The sequence below is a fragment of the Schistocerca gregaria genome, chromosome 3 (assembly GCF_023897955.1).
Source record: "Schistocerca gregaria isolate iqSchGreg1 chromosome 3, iqSchGreg1.2, whole genome shotgun sequence".
NCBI classification, from domain to species: domain Eukaryota; kingdom Metazoa; phylum Arthropoda; class Insecta; order Orthoptera; family Acrididae; genus Schistocerca; species Schistocerca gregaria.
The window spans coordinates 417,895,936-417,908,239 of NC_064922.1; the positions used below are offsets into that span (position 1 = coordinate 417,895,936).

A 12,304-nucleotide genomic window follows, 5' to 3' on the forward strand; every position below is an offset into this window, starting at 1 on the left:
TTTTCCAAGGCCTATCATAATGTACTTTTGAAGAACTGATATGGGTTGACATTTGTATGTTTCAGTTACTTCTGCTCGACCATATTAAGCCCTCACATACAATAGAAATTTAAGAAACTGACATCAGCAGCATCCATTTTCTTTTTTAATATCGCGTTACTTCCATAATATCAGAGTGATAGTTACATACTCTGTATCTATATTTGCATCTTAATTTATATTCTATACGCCATGATTAGATGTGCACCAGAACATGTACTGTTAATCTATAACTCTTTATCCATTGCCTATTCCATACATGGATAGTGCTTGTGAATAATAACTGTCCGTGTATATGTGTGTAAGTCTAAATTTCTCTAATTTCACCACAATGTATTATGTGTGATGTATGTGGCAGGATATAAAATATTTCTTGACACATCTTGGACTGTGCACTACCAGAATGTTAACAGCAGGCCTTTATATAAGGCATCCACTTATCATAGAATCTCGCAACTGAAATCCTTGAGCATTAAGTGATGTTCTTTAGATGGGCACTTTTACGTATCTGACTGTTGTGAACAATTACAGTGATCCTGAGCACTAAGTCATGTTCTTTAGATGGGCACTTTTACATATCTGATTGTTGTGAACAATTACAGTGATGCCTCAGACTACAGCATACAGTGTAACAAACAATATAGCATATTTTACCTTAATTATTCATTTGTTTGTATTAACAGTGAGATGGCAAAAGGGCACATCAAGCTACAGTTGAAAAGAATTATTTAGGTCAGTCACATACTGCACAAAATATATATAAAGGGAACAGCCATGGGTACCAGGATGGCCCCCTCGTATGCCAACCTATTTATGGGTCGCTTAGAGGAAGCCTTCTTGGTTACCCAAGCCTGCCAACCCAAAGTTTGGTACAGATTTATTGATGACGTCTTCATGATCTGGACTCACAGTGAAGAACAACTCCAGAATTTCCTCTCCAACCTCAACTCCTTTGGTTCCATCAGATTCACCTGGTCCTACTCCAAATCCCATGCCACTTTCCTAGACGTTGACCTCCATCTGTCCAATGGCCAGCTGCACACATCCGTCCACATCAAACCCACCAACAAGCAACAGTACCTCCATTATGACAGCTGCCACCCATTCCATATCAAACGGTCCCTTCCCTACAGCCTAGGCCTTCGTGGCAAAAGAATCTGCTCCAGTCCTGAATCCATCGACCATTACACCAACAACCTGAAAACAGCTTTCGCATCCCGCAACTACCCTCCCAACCTGGTACAGAAGCAGATAACCAGAGCCATTTCCTCATCCCCTCAAACCCAGAACCTCTCACAGAAGAACCCCAAAAGTGCCCCACTAGTGACAGAATACTTCCCGGGACTGGATCAGACCTTGAATGTGGCTCTCCAGCAGGGATACGACTTCCTAAAATCCTGCCCCGAAATGAGATCCATCCTTCATGAAATCCTCCCCACTCCACCAAGAGTGTCTTTCCGCCGTCCACCTAACCTTCGTAACCTCTTGGTTCATCCGTATGAAATCCCCAAACCACCTTCCCTACCCTCTGGCTCCTACCCTTGCAACCACCCCCGGTGTAAAACCTGTCCTATGCACCCTCCCACCACCACCTACTCCAGTCCTGTAACCCGGAAGGTGTACACGATTAAAGGGAGAGCCACGTGTGAAAGCACCCACGTGATTTACCAACTGACCTGCCTGCACTGTGACGCTTTCTATGTGGGAATGACCAGCAACAAACTGTCCATTCGCATGAATGGACACAGGCAGACAGTGTTTGTTGGTAATGAGGATCACCCTGTGGCTAAACATGCCTTGATGCACGGCCAGCACATCTTGGCACAGTGTTACACCGTCCGAGTTATCTGGATACTTCCCACCAACACCAACCTATCCGAACTCCGGAGATGGGAGCTCGCCCTTCAGTATATCCTCTCCTCTCGATATCCGCCAGGCCTCAACCTCCGTTAATTTCAAGTTGCCGCCGCTCATACCTCACCTGTCTTTCAACAACTTCTTTGCCTCTGTACTTCCGCCTCGACTGACATCTCTGCCCTTACTCTTTGCCTTTAAATATGTCTGCTTGTGTCTGTGTATGTGCGGATGGATATGTGTGTGTGTGCGAGTGTACACCTGTCCTTTTTTTCCCCTAAGGGAAGTCTTTCCGCTCCCGGGATTGGAATGACTCCTTACCCTCTCCCTTAAAACCCACATCCTTTCGTCTTTCCCTCTCCTTCCTGAAGAAGCAACCATCGGTTGCGAAAGCTACTAATTCTGTGTGTGTGTTTGTGTGTTTTGTTCATGTGCCTGTCTGCCTGCGCTTTCCCGCTTGGTAAGTCTTGGAATCTTTGTTTTTAATATATTTTTCCCATGTGGAAGTTTCTTTCTATTTTATATATATATAATGTAAATAAAATAGAAAGAAACTTCCACATGGGAAAAATATATTAAAAACAAAGATTCCAAGACTTACCAAGCGGGAAAGTGCCGGTAGATAGGCACAATGAATAAAACATAGACACAGAATTTCTAGCTTTCGCAACCGGCGGCTGCTTCGTCAGGAAAGAGGGAAGGAAAAGGAAAGATGAAAGGATGTGGGTTTTAAGGGAGAGGGTACGGAGTCATTCCAATCCCGGGAGCGGAAAGACTTACCTTAGGGGGAAAAAAGGATAGGTATATACTCGTGCACACACACGCACACATATCCATCCATACATACATACACAGACACAACATTTTTAGGCGGGATGAAATGTATGGTAGATTACGGAAAAAGGGAAGATGAATACAAAGTGAAACTACTTGTACAAACAAAAAGAGAAAGTAAGATGACAGAGAAGATTTTGAAATGCAACAGAGACAATAACAAACTTAATTGTTGGGTTCAAATTAATGATAATGTAAGTAAAATAGACAGAAACTTCCACATGGGAAAAATATATTAAAAACAAAGATTCCAAGACTTACCAAGCGAGAAAGCGCCGGTAGATAGGCACAATGAATAAAACATACAAACACACACACAGAATTTCGAGCTTTCGCAACCGGCGGCTGCTTCATCAGGAAAGAGGGAAGGAAAAGGAAAGATGAAAGGATGTGGGTTTTTAAGGGAGAGGGTAAGGAGTCATTCCAATCCCGGGAGTGGAAAGACTTACCTTAGGGGGAAAAAAGGATAGGTATATACTCGTGCACACACACGCACACATATCCATCCATACATACATACACAGACACAACATTTTTAGGCGGGATGAAATGTATGGTAGATTACGGAAAAAGGGAAGATGAATACAAAGTGAAACTACTTGTACAAACAAAAAGAGAAAGTAAGATGACAGAGAAGATTTTCAAATGCAACAGAGACAATAACAAACTTAATTGTTGGGTTCAAATTAATGATAATGTAAGTAAAATAGACAGAAACTTCCACATGGGAAAAATATATTAAAAACAAAGATTCCAAGACTTACCAAGCGAGAAAGCGCCGGTAGATAGGCACAATGAATAAAACATACAAACACACACACAGAATTTCGAGCTTTCGCAACCGGCGGCTGCTTCGTCAGGAAAGAGGGAAGGAAAAGGAAAGATGAAAGGATGTGGGTTTTAAGGGAGAGGGTAAGGAGTCATTCCAATACCGGGAGTGGAAAGACTTACCTTAGGGGGAAAAAAGGATAGGTATATACTCGCGCGCGCGCACACACACACACACACACACACACACACACACACACACACACACACACACATATCCATCCATACATACACAGACACAAGCAGACATCAATTGCTTGTGCAGATGCTTTAGAAGACAAAATCTGGAATACTGCTGCTAAACAAACATAAAAGTGGTGACATTATCCTAGGTTTTGGAACTATCAATTCCTTTCTCTGGAAGGAGAAAGGGAGTGGGTAATGTTAAAAACAAAAAGTAGGTTCCTCAGACCCCAGGATGCAAGGGATCCACCAGTAGTCAGGACTGCCATGTCCAACCTATCTCTTTCCTCTCCTTGAGAAAGGAACTTATAGCTCCAAAGGCTAGGATAATGTCATCACTTTTGCTTTCATATATATCTAATGGCAAACTAAACATTTCAGCTCCTAGCTTGCACAGTTCATAATTACATAGTGCATCCCTTATAATCTGTAATATGGGTTATCCACATTTTTCTCCCAGGGAGGCAGAATGTTTGCCAGTATCTCATTAAGCAATAGAAAAATGAGTGTTCATCAGAGTATTGACATGATCAGTATAGTAATAACAGAAGTGACTTATGACCACCGAAGTAGTAGAAGAACAAGTCGGAATAAGTGTGGCCAGATATCTTGAAAGAAAACTGAATACACTCTTTTCCACTGAAAACAGATCTACAGATAGCAATCTATTTTTATATAAATAAATACAAAGTTATGTTGTAGACCACTGAGGGTGGCTAAAATAATCAGGTGTTACATAACATAAAATGTGAACTTTGTTGTAAAAGTACAGAGATCTTATGTACTTAGTACTTCAAGGTGTTCAGAGTATGGGCTGGCATGATAATTCCTAGTAATGCCTGCAAACATGCCAACAAGTAACTAGTACCATTTTTTCTTACATTTACACACTCACCTACTTCACTGGGTGGAACAGTCTTAGACATTGTTGACCTTATAAGTGATGTAGAGATTCCTCCAAAAGCATTAGCCAGGGCAGCTGCAAAATAATATCATTCTATAATGTTACTTAAACAAGTACCTGTAAAATATCAAAAATGTTTTGTTCTTTGTTGTAGATCAACTAACAATTTAAAACTATCTTGCAGAGAGAATGAAGTTATACAATTTTTTTTGGCAGTAGAAACTTCAGAATCAGAATTTTATTGTCTCATTATGCACATACATAAATCACTGATTTCAAGTACAGGATACACATAAAGTAACTGAGATACTTACTATAAGTCAAAAAATCTGAAATTAATCTTAATTTACAGAAGTCTTTAAAAATTTATTTCAGTACTCTACAAAGAAATCTTCATGCTCATTACATATTTCATTAGAGAATAACAAAGTTTTTGTGCTAGGAGGGCATGTAATTTTATCTTCAGTAAACCTAGTTCCATACTGTGGCAGTTTTCATTTGTTATAAATTTTCATAGCTGTGTACTGAGGAGCCTGGGAGTAGAATTTTAAATCATGAGATGGAAATATGAAATTATCTTTGTTCCATGTGTCATACATATGTTAAAACTGAGTCTCTAATTATGAGAAATTTCAGTCAAGCAGTCCATAAATGTGAATAAACAGAATAGTTAAAATTTTTAGATCTCTGAATAAAGGTTGACACAAATCTCTAAGCCTAATACTACTTTTAGTTTTTGAAGTAGTAATATCCTATTAACAATACTTGCATACCCTACAATTGATTGAAGAGAATTGTGGTAAACAATTTTCCTAGTGTCCATGCCACTTGTGTATGACAATACTGTCATTGTGAATGAAAGACTGTTTAGCTTGCTTGCAAACTACTAGCTTACTCGAGAGGACTAAGATCAATTTCTATACATATCCCCAGGAATTTGGCACACTCTGATTCATTAAGTTCATGATTTCTATGGATTATTTAAATGTTATGTGATTTTGATTATTTAGTTTTAACTGCATTAGTTTGTGTGTGTGTGTGTGTGTGTGTGTGTGTGTGTGTGTGTGTGTGTGTGTGTGTGTGTGTTTAGTTTTAATCTATTTACATCAAACCAACATTCTATACAGTTTAGGGTATCAATGACTCTGGTGTTCAGTGGTCTCACTACCAATGAGTACAGATGTGTTGTCTGCAAATAAAATTGAGTGTGATGTTACATTAAAGGTAAATCATTTATATCAAATGGAGCTGGGCCTAAAATGGAACACTGTGGGGCTCCGTGTGAAATAATTTTCGATTCTGAGAAACAATTTCCTGTACGTGACATTACAACTAACTTTTGCTTCCTATATGTTAAATATCATCTCAGCCATTTTAAAATACTACTGTTTATTCCATATTTTTCTAATTTATGGAACACTAAGAGTGGTTTACACAGTCAAAAGCCTTTGTGAGGTCACATAAAATTCCTGTGCCTCTTTGGGGTTTTCCAGAGATACACAAATTTTCTCAACGAATTTGTTGATGCCACATAATGTACTCTTCCATTTCTGGAAGCTGAAGTGATTTAATGTGATCATATTATATTTCAGTATGACGTTTTCAATCTGCATTGCAACATTTTTGCGAATACTTTTGAGAATACTGGGAAGACGCTTACTGGCTGGTAGTTACATCTTCCCTTGAGTTTTTATTGAATAATCACTTTACTACTGCATGCTTTAAAGCCTCTGGGCAGCAACCTTCTTCAAATGACTTTTTTATGATTTCAGGTAGGGGTCCTGATATCATACTAGAAACTACTTTAATGACCCTAGTGAGTATGTCATTCCAGCCAGTCAAACTTTTGTTCCTAGGGGTTAATACTACTTTTTCTACATCTTTAGGTATAATTCATTCAAATTTAATTACAACTTTCATGTTACCCTGATCGAATCTGAAGAGTTGACCATTATCTTGGCAACCAATTACATCAACATCTGATTTTGATAAATTTATGAAAAACTTGTTGAAAAATTTTGTTAGTTCTGAAGAATTTTCAATGGATTTGTCATCTATCTTAATTTTGGAGATGTGTGGACTACCACCTATGACACCAAGTGCAGATTCTATCACTTACCATACCATGTTTGATTTATTTGTAAGATTCAGAATGAATTTTGTGTTTCTCATTTCTTTTGCTGACTTTACCGCCCTTCTAAATATGAGAGGATACCCAAAACAATCACAATATTTTTTTTAAATCTACTTATTTTCAAATTGTTTACAAAACAACTTTATCCCCTTCAAAATACTCTCCATTGCAACTAACACATTTGTCCCACCAGAGCTTCCACTTTTCAAAACATTATTTTTTGTCATCTTAAGAAATGGCTGACAACTCCTCCCTTGTTTTTTTCTTGTTTTTTTCCTTCAGTATCGCCAAATTTCTGTTCTTCCATGTCCTTTTCATGTGTGGAATAAAGAAAAAGTTGGACAGAGTCAGGTCAGGTGAGTAAAGTCCACTGGGTAATGGAACCACGGTATTTTTAGCCAAATACTGCCTAGCAGAGATGTCTGCATGTGCACATATGTTGTCATGGTGGCAGAGATGTCTGTCCCAAATCAGGTCCTCCTAATGAACATTGCTGTGTAATCTCCCTGAAACTTCAAATAAAATAGCTGTTGACACTCTGTGGGCAAAAGCTCTTGATTTTTTTCAATATTTTTGTTGAATCGGACAGTTGATGGACATCCAGAATGAGGTTCATCATCAATTGACATGTCTCCATTCCTAAACTGAGCAAACCACTTGTACACTTGAGTTTTTCCCATAGTGTCATCTTGGTAAGCTCTTTTTAACATCAAAATAAGTTCAGCAGCATTTTTGCCAAGCAGAAAACAAAATTTCACAGCTGCATGTTTTCTCTTAAATTTGCCATCATAAAAAAAGAAAGAAGAAAAAATCAACACAAGCAAAAACAATCACTGCAGATGAACAGAACAAGCCAGGTCAACAACACAGGCATCACTGAACTGGCAATGAGTTATGCTGTGCATGCTTAGAGGCAGAAATTCATACTACAAAAGCTCTGCAATGTTATTCCTCTTTATAAAAGCTGAATTTTTTATTACTTTTCAGATCATTATACAACTGTCTTTTTTTCCATTTGACAACAATGAAAGGAAAGGACAGATTGCTACTTACTGATGTTAAGTTGCAGATAGGCACAATTAAAAGACACTTACACATTAGTTTTTTGCCACAGCCTTCATCAGAAACAGAAACAGAAACACACACCATTCATTCACACAAGCAAGCACATATTATGCACAATTAACGCCAGCTCCTGCAGCTTGGACCAGGATGAAATTCAGGCTTGAGCTGCTGGGGTAAGTGTTCATGTGTGTGTGTGTGTGTGTATGTGTGTGTGTGTGTGTGTGTGTGTGTGTGATGATGTGCTTGCCTGTGTGAATGAGCAATGTGTGTTTCATTTTCTGAAGAAGGCTGACTGAAAGCTAATGTGTAAGTGTCTTTTAACTGTGCCTGTCTGCAACTTAATGTGTCATCCTTATGGTAAGTAGCAATCTATCTTTTCTTTACATTGTTGACATTCCGACCTGGAGTTTCTGTTGTTTTTCACTTGACACTTTTATACCAGCAGTTATCCATTTCAGTTGCTTGTCATTTTTATGGCAGGCTGTAGGTGGAAGTATTTAGTAAAAACATGAAAAACACTTTCAAGAACTCTGTCATAATTTTTGAAATAGATCAATAAATTCTGTTGATTCTCTGGATTCATTTATTATGTTTATGTTAAAAATCAGCAGCTATAATAATCCTTTTATTTTCATCTTTCATTCTCACAAGCAAGCACATCTCACGCACATTTGACACCACCTCCTGCAGCTCGGAGCAGTATTTCTATAGTTTCTATATGAGACTCCTTAGCTTACACACAAATACTTTGTTTACTTCTTTACCGGAGGTAAAGAACTCTATACTGCTATTTTCAAATTTGTCCTCATCATTTATAAAATTAAAACCATCCCTTACCTTAAATGATAAAGATTTTTTAACTAGTATGTAGCAAACCCAATTAATTTCATTGCTTCTATAAAAATTACTGGCTACAACTTAGTTCTCCAATTTATTAAGGATTTCGATGCAGTCTTTTGTTAGTCAATGTTCATTTGCATGAAGGACTAATCTATTTTTTGCTCCCACTAAGAATATTTGTAGAACTCAATTTTTGCTTCTGTACCCTTTGTATGTGACATATGTAAGCCATTTATGTTTAAATCCATCAAAAATGTGTGTTTGTTTTAACAATAGGTTTTGTTAATAGTTTTTTACCTTTTATTCCTTTAAACTGTTTGTCACCTCTATCACTCACTGTGTTTATAATTTTGCACTTGTCAATGAACATCTTGATGAATTTTGCAGAACCTAACCTGTTCAAATGTAAGCAATCCTGTGCTATGCAGTCACTGGTTATAAACTAATTTGGATCTGAAATAGTGTTTTTAAACTGTTACACTGTTCTCTGAGACTACAGTTTATTTTGTCTATACATTTGTCACTAACTGATTTTCTATGGACCATGCCGTACTGTCACTGTTAGTGCTGGAAATACATTTTTCACTGTTTTGATCAAATTGCATTAAGAAGTTTCTTCATATGTTACATTAGTTGATGAGTTCTTGCCCCTGGGCGAACATGGACTGTCCATCTTAGAGCTACTACATTTTTAAGCACAGAATCTCCAATATTAGAATTTCATTTTCCACATTTTTTTGGTATTCTGTGTATTGTTTTTGTAGTTTCTGTTAGTCCACTTACATTTGTCTGCTGGTTTCATATGCTGTTTTTTATTTGCAGTTTTGCTAATCCCAGGTTCTATCACATTTAATATACAAAGTGTACAACTTTGCTTCCGCTGTTTGCCAATAGGTGGCAAAAATGATAAGTAGCGGTCGAAAGAAACAGATCGCAGACATCATGCACTTGCCTTGGACCCCGGTCAGCATAACTTCACTTAAACATTAGTCGATTTGTGTCCGCATCATAAAGCTGTTCTTGATTGAAAATGTCAGTTTACAAGCCTAATCCTGGTCATTGGCAGGAGGTGTTACTGTTTTGTTTCAGTATCAAGAAAACAGCAGCTGAGTCTCATAGAATGCTCTCAAGCACATATAGTAAAGATGCTATTAGTGAAAGAATGTGTTGTGAGTGGTTCCAACTCTTCAAGAATGGAGATTTTAATGTCATAGACCAGCACAGTGGTGGAAGAGAGAATGTTTTCGAAGAAGCAGAATTGGAGACATTGCTGAGTGGAGACTCACATCAAACTCAAGAATAATTGGCATGATTAGAGGGAGTGATGCAGCAAGCCATTTCAAAACATCCCAAAGCTATGGGCATGATTCAGAAAGAAGGAACTTGGGTCCCTTGTGAGCTGAAACCAAGAGGCGTTGCAAGGCGTTTGTTTGTGATCAGCTGCTTCAGAGGCAAAAACAAAAGGTATATCTGCATCGCATTGTGACCAGGGACAAAAAATGGGTACATTATCCCCCAAATGCAAAAAATCATGGGGATATCCTGGACAAACTTCCACGTTGACAGCCAAACCAAATATTCACAGCTCCAAGATCTTGCTCTGCATTTGGTGGGACTAGCTCAGTGTCGTGTACTATGAGGTGTTAAAACCAAGTGAAACAATCAGAGGTGCTCATTATCGAATGCAATTAATGCACCTGAGCAGAGCATTAAAAGACAAATGGCCACAATACAGTGAGAGGCATGATAAAGTGTTTTTGCAGCATGACAACGCTTGAGCCCACATTGCAAAAGAGGTCAAAACATACTTGGAAACGTTAAAATGGGAAATACAAGCCCCCGCCGTATTCTTCAGACATGCTCCCTCCAACTTTCACATGTTTAGATCAATGGCACATGGTCTGGTTGACTAACACTTCCAATCTCATGAAGCAGTCACAAATCGGATATATTCATTGATCACTTCAAAAGATGAACAATATTTTGACGTGGAATTTGTACACTGCCCAAAAGATGGGAGTAAGCAGTAGCCAGTGATGAAAAATACTTTGAATGATACATGTGTAACCAATTTGTTTCATTACAGTCTCAAATTAAGGGGAAAAAATGGCAGAAGCAAAGTTGTACACCGTGTACCACTGCAAAATGACAGACATCATTCAAAAGTAATGGCTCTAAGACAGTTAATCTGCTCAGAGACTCTGAACTTCTGCCAAGGCTGACTTGATGGTCAAGAGCTACAAATAAATTTGGAAAATTGATACAGTGCAGTGCAGAGATGAAATGACTACAACGGTATAGCTGAGAATACAATGGAAAGTGCAATACTGAATAGTGAGCTTTTATATCCATTAATTCTTTCCTAAGGAAAAGAAGAAACATCAAAAACAAATATATATCAATAATCCAAACAGAAACTCTAGTCATTGATGGCTCAAAATAAGTAAATAATAATAACACAGGTTAAGTAAATGAGAACTTTGTTGTCACTATTTCTTACTAGTTTTAGCTTGTTCACTGAATCATGATATTTATAGCTAATATGTAAGATTCAAACTGAGCTTCATGAGGTCACTGCCTTTCTCATAAATACTTAACTGCATTATTTTCTTCCAAACAAGAGTTGTTACATACATACAAAAACGAAAGGCTTCTAATAGACACAATTCTTTGTGACGTTATGGTTATTTTTGGTTATTTGTATTCAATGTGAAAGAGTGAGGATATTTTAAAAATATCATTGTGTGACTTAACATTTGGCAGTAACATTACAGTTGTATGACTACATTAATATCATCATGCCTTGAAATGAGGGACATCCTACCAAAAATACTCCCAAACCATCCTAAAGTGATATTCTGTAACCAACCAACCTACACACATCCTGGTCCATTCCTAAGCCACTCCCGCTCCCAAATCCTTGTCACAGAAATCATGTCTCTCTGGAAGAACCAGGTGCAGGTCCTGTCCAGTTCCACCAACCCACCACTTCCTACTGCAGTCCTGTCACAGACTTTCCTATCCCCTCAAAGCCAGGACACCTGTGAAAGCTGCCACGTCACATACCAACTCTACTGCAACCACTGCATAGGCTTTCATTTTCGTATGACAACCAACCAGCTGTCCACCAGAATGAATGGCCTCTCCCAAATTGTTGCCAGCACAAAGCTGACCACCCAGTGGCAAAACATGCTCAATTTCAATGACTGCTTCACAACCCAGGCCATCTGGATCCTACCCTTCACCACCAGCTTCTCCGAACCACAGATGTCAGAGATACCCCTGCAACACAGTCTTCGCTCCCAAAACCCTCTTGCCCTCAATCTTCATTAATTTACTGTTCCCACACCCTCCACCCAACAGCTTCTGCTTCCTCTGTCCTGTAAACTGCTCCTAATTCATGTCTCAATGTCACCTTCACTGTGAGCCACAGCCCACCAGCTCTGGCAGCCATGCATCACATGCCTAGTACATGCACCTGCAACCCCTCCTTCCCCATTCCTACCCAGCAAACCTGTTGCCTCCCTCCAAGCTGCTAGCTACCCACCTAAACCACTCTTCCTGTCTTTCGCCTCTCCCTTCCTCTACCCAACCAAACCAACCCCACTATGCTACAACTTGTC

At 38.7% G+C, this 12,304-nt stretch overlaps 1 protein-coding gene across 1 annotated transcript in view; it reads right to left on the bottom strand.

The window, feature by feature from the left end:
• The window catches only part of LOC126354333 (proton-coupled folate transporter-like), a 231,414-nt gene that overhangs the window by 45,599 nt on the left and 173,511 nt on the right, over nt 1–12,304 (bottom strand). Inside the window, exon 9 of the mRNA XM_050003899.1 lies at nt 4,634–4,717. Within this exon, the coding sequence (XP_049859856.1) occupies nt 4,634–4,717 (84 nt within the window). The remainder of the gene's footprint in view (nt 1–4,633; nt 4,718–12,304) is intronic.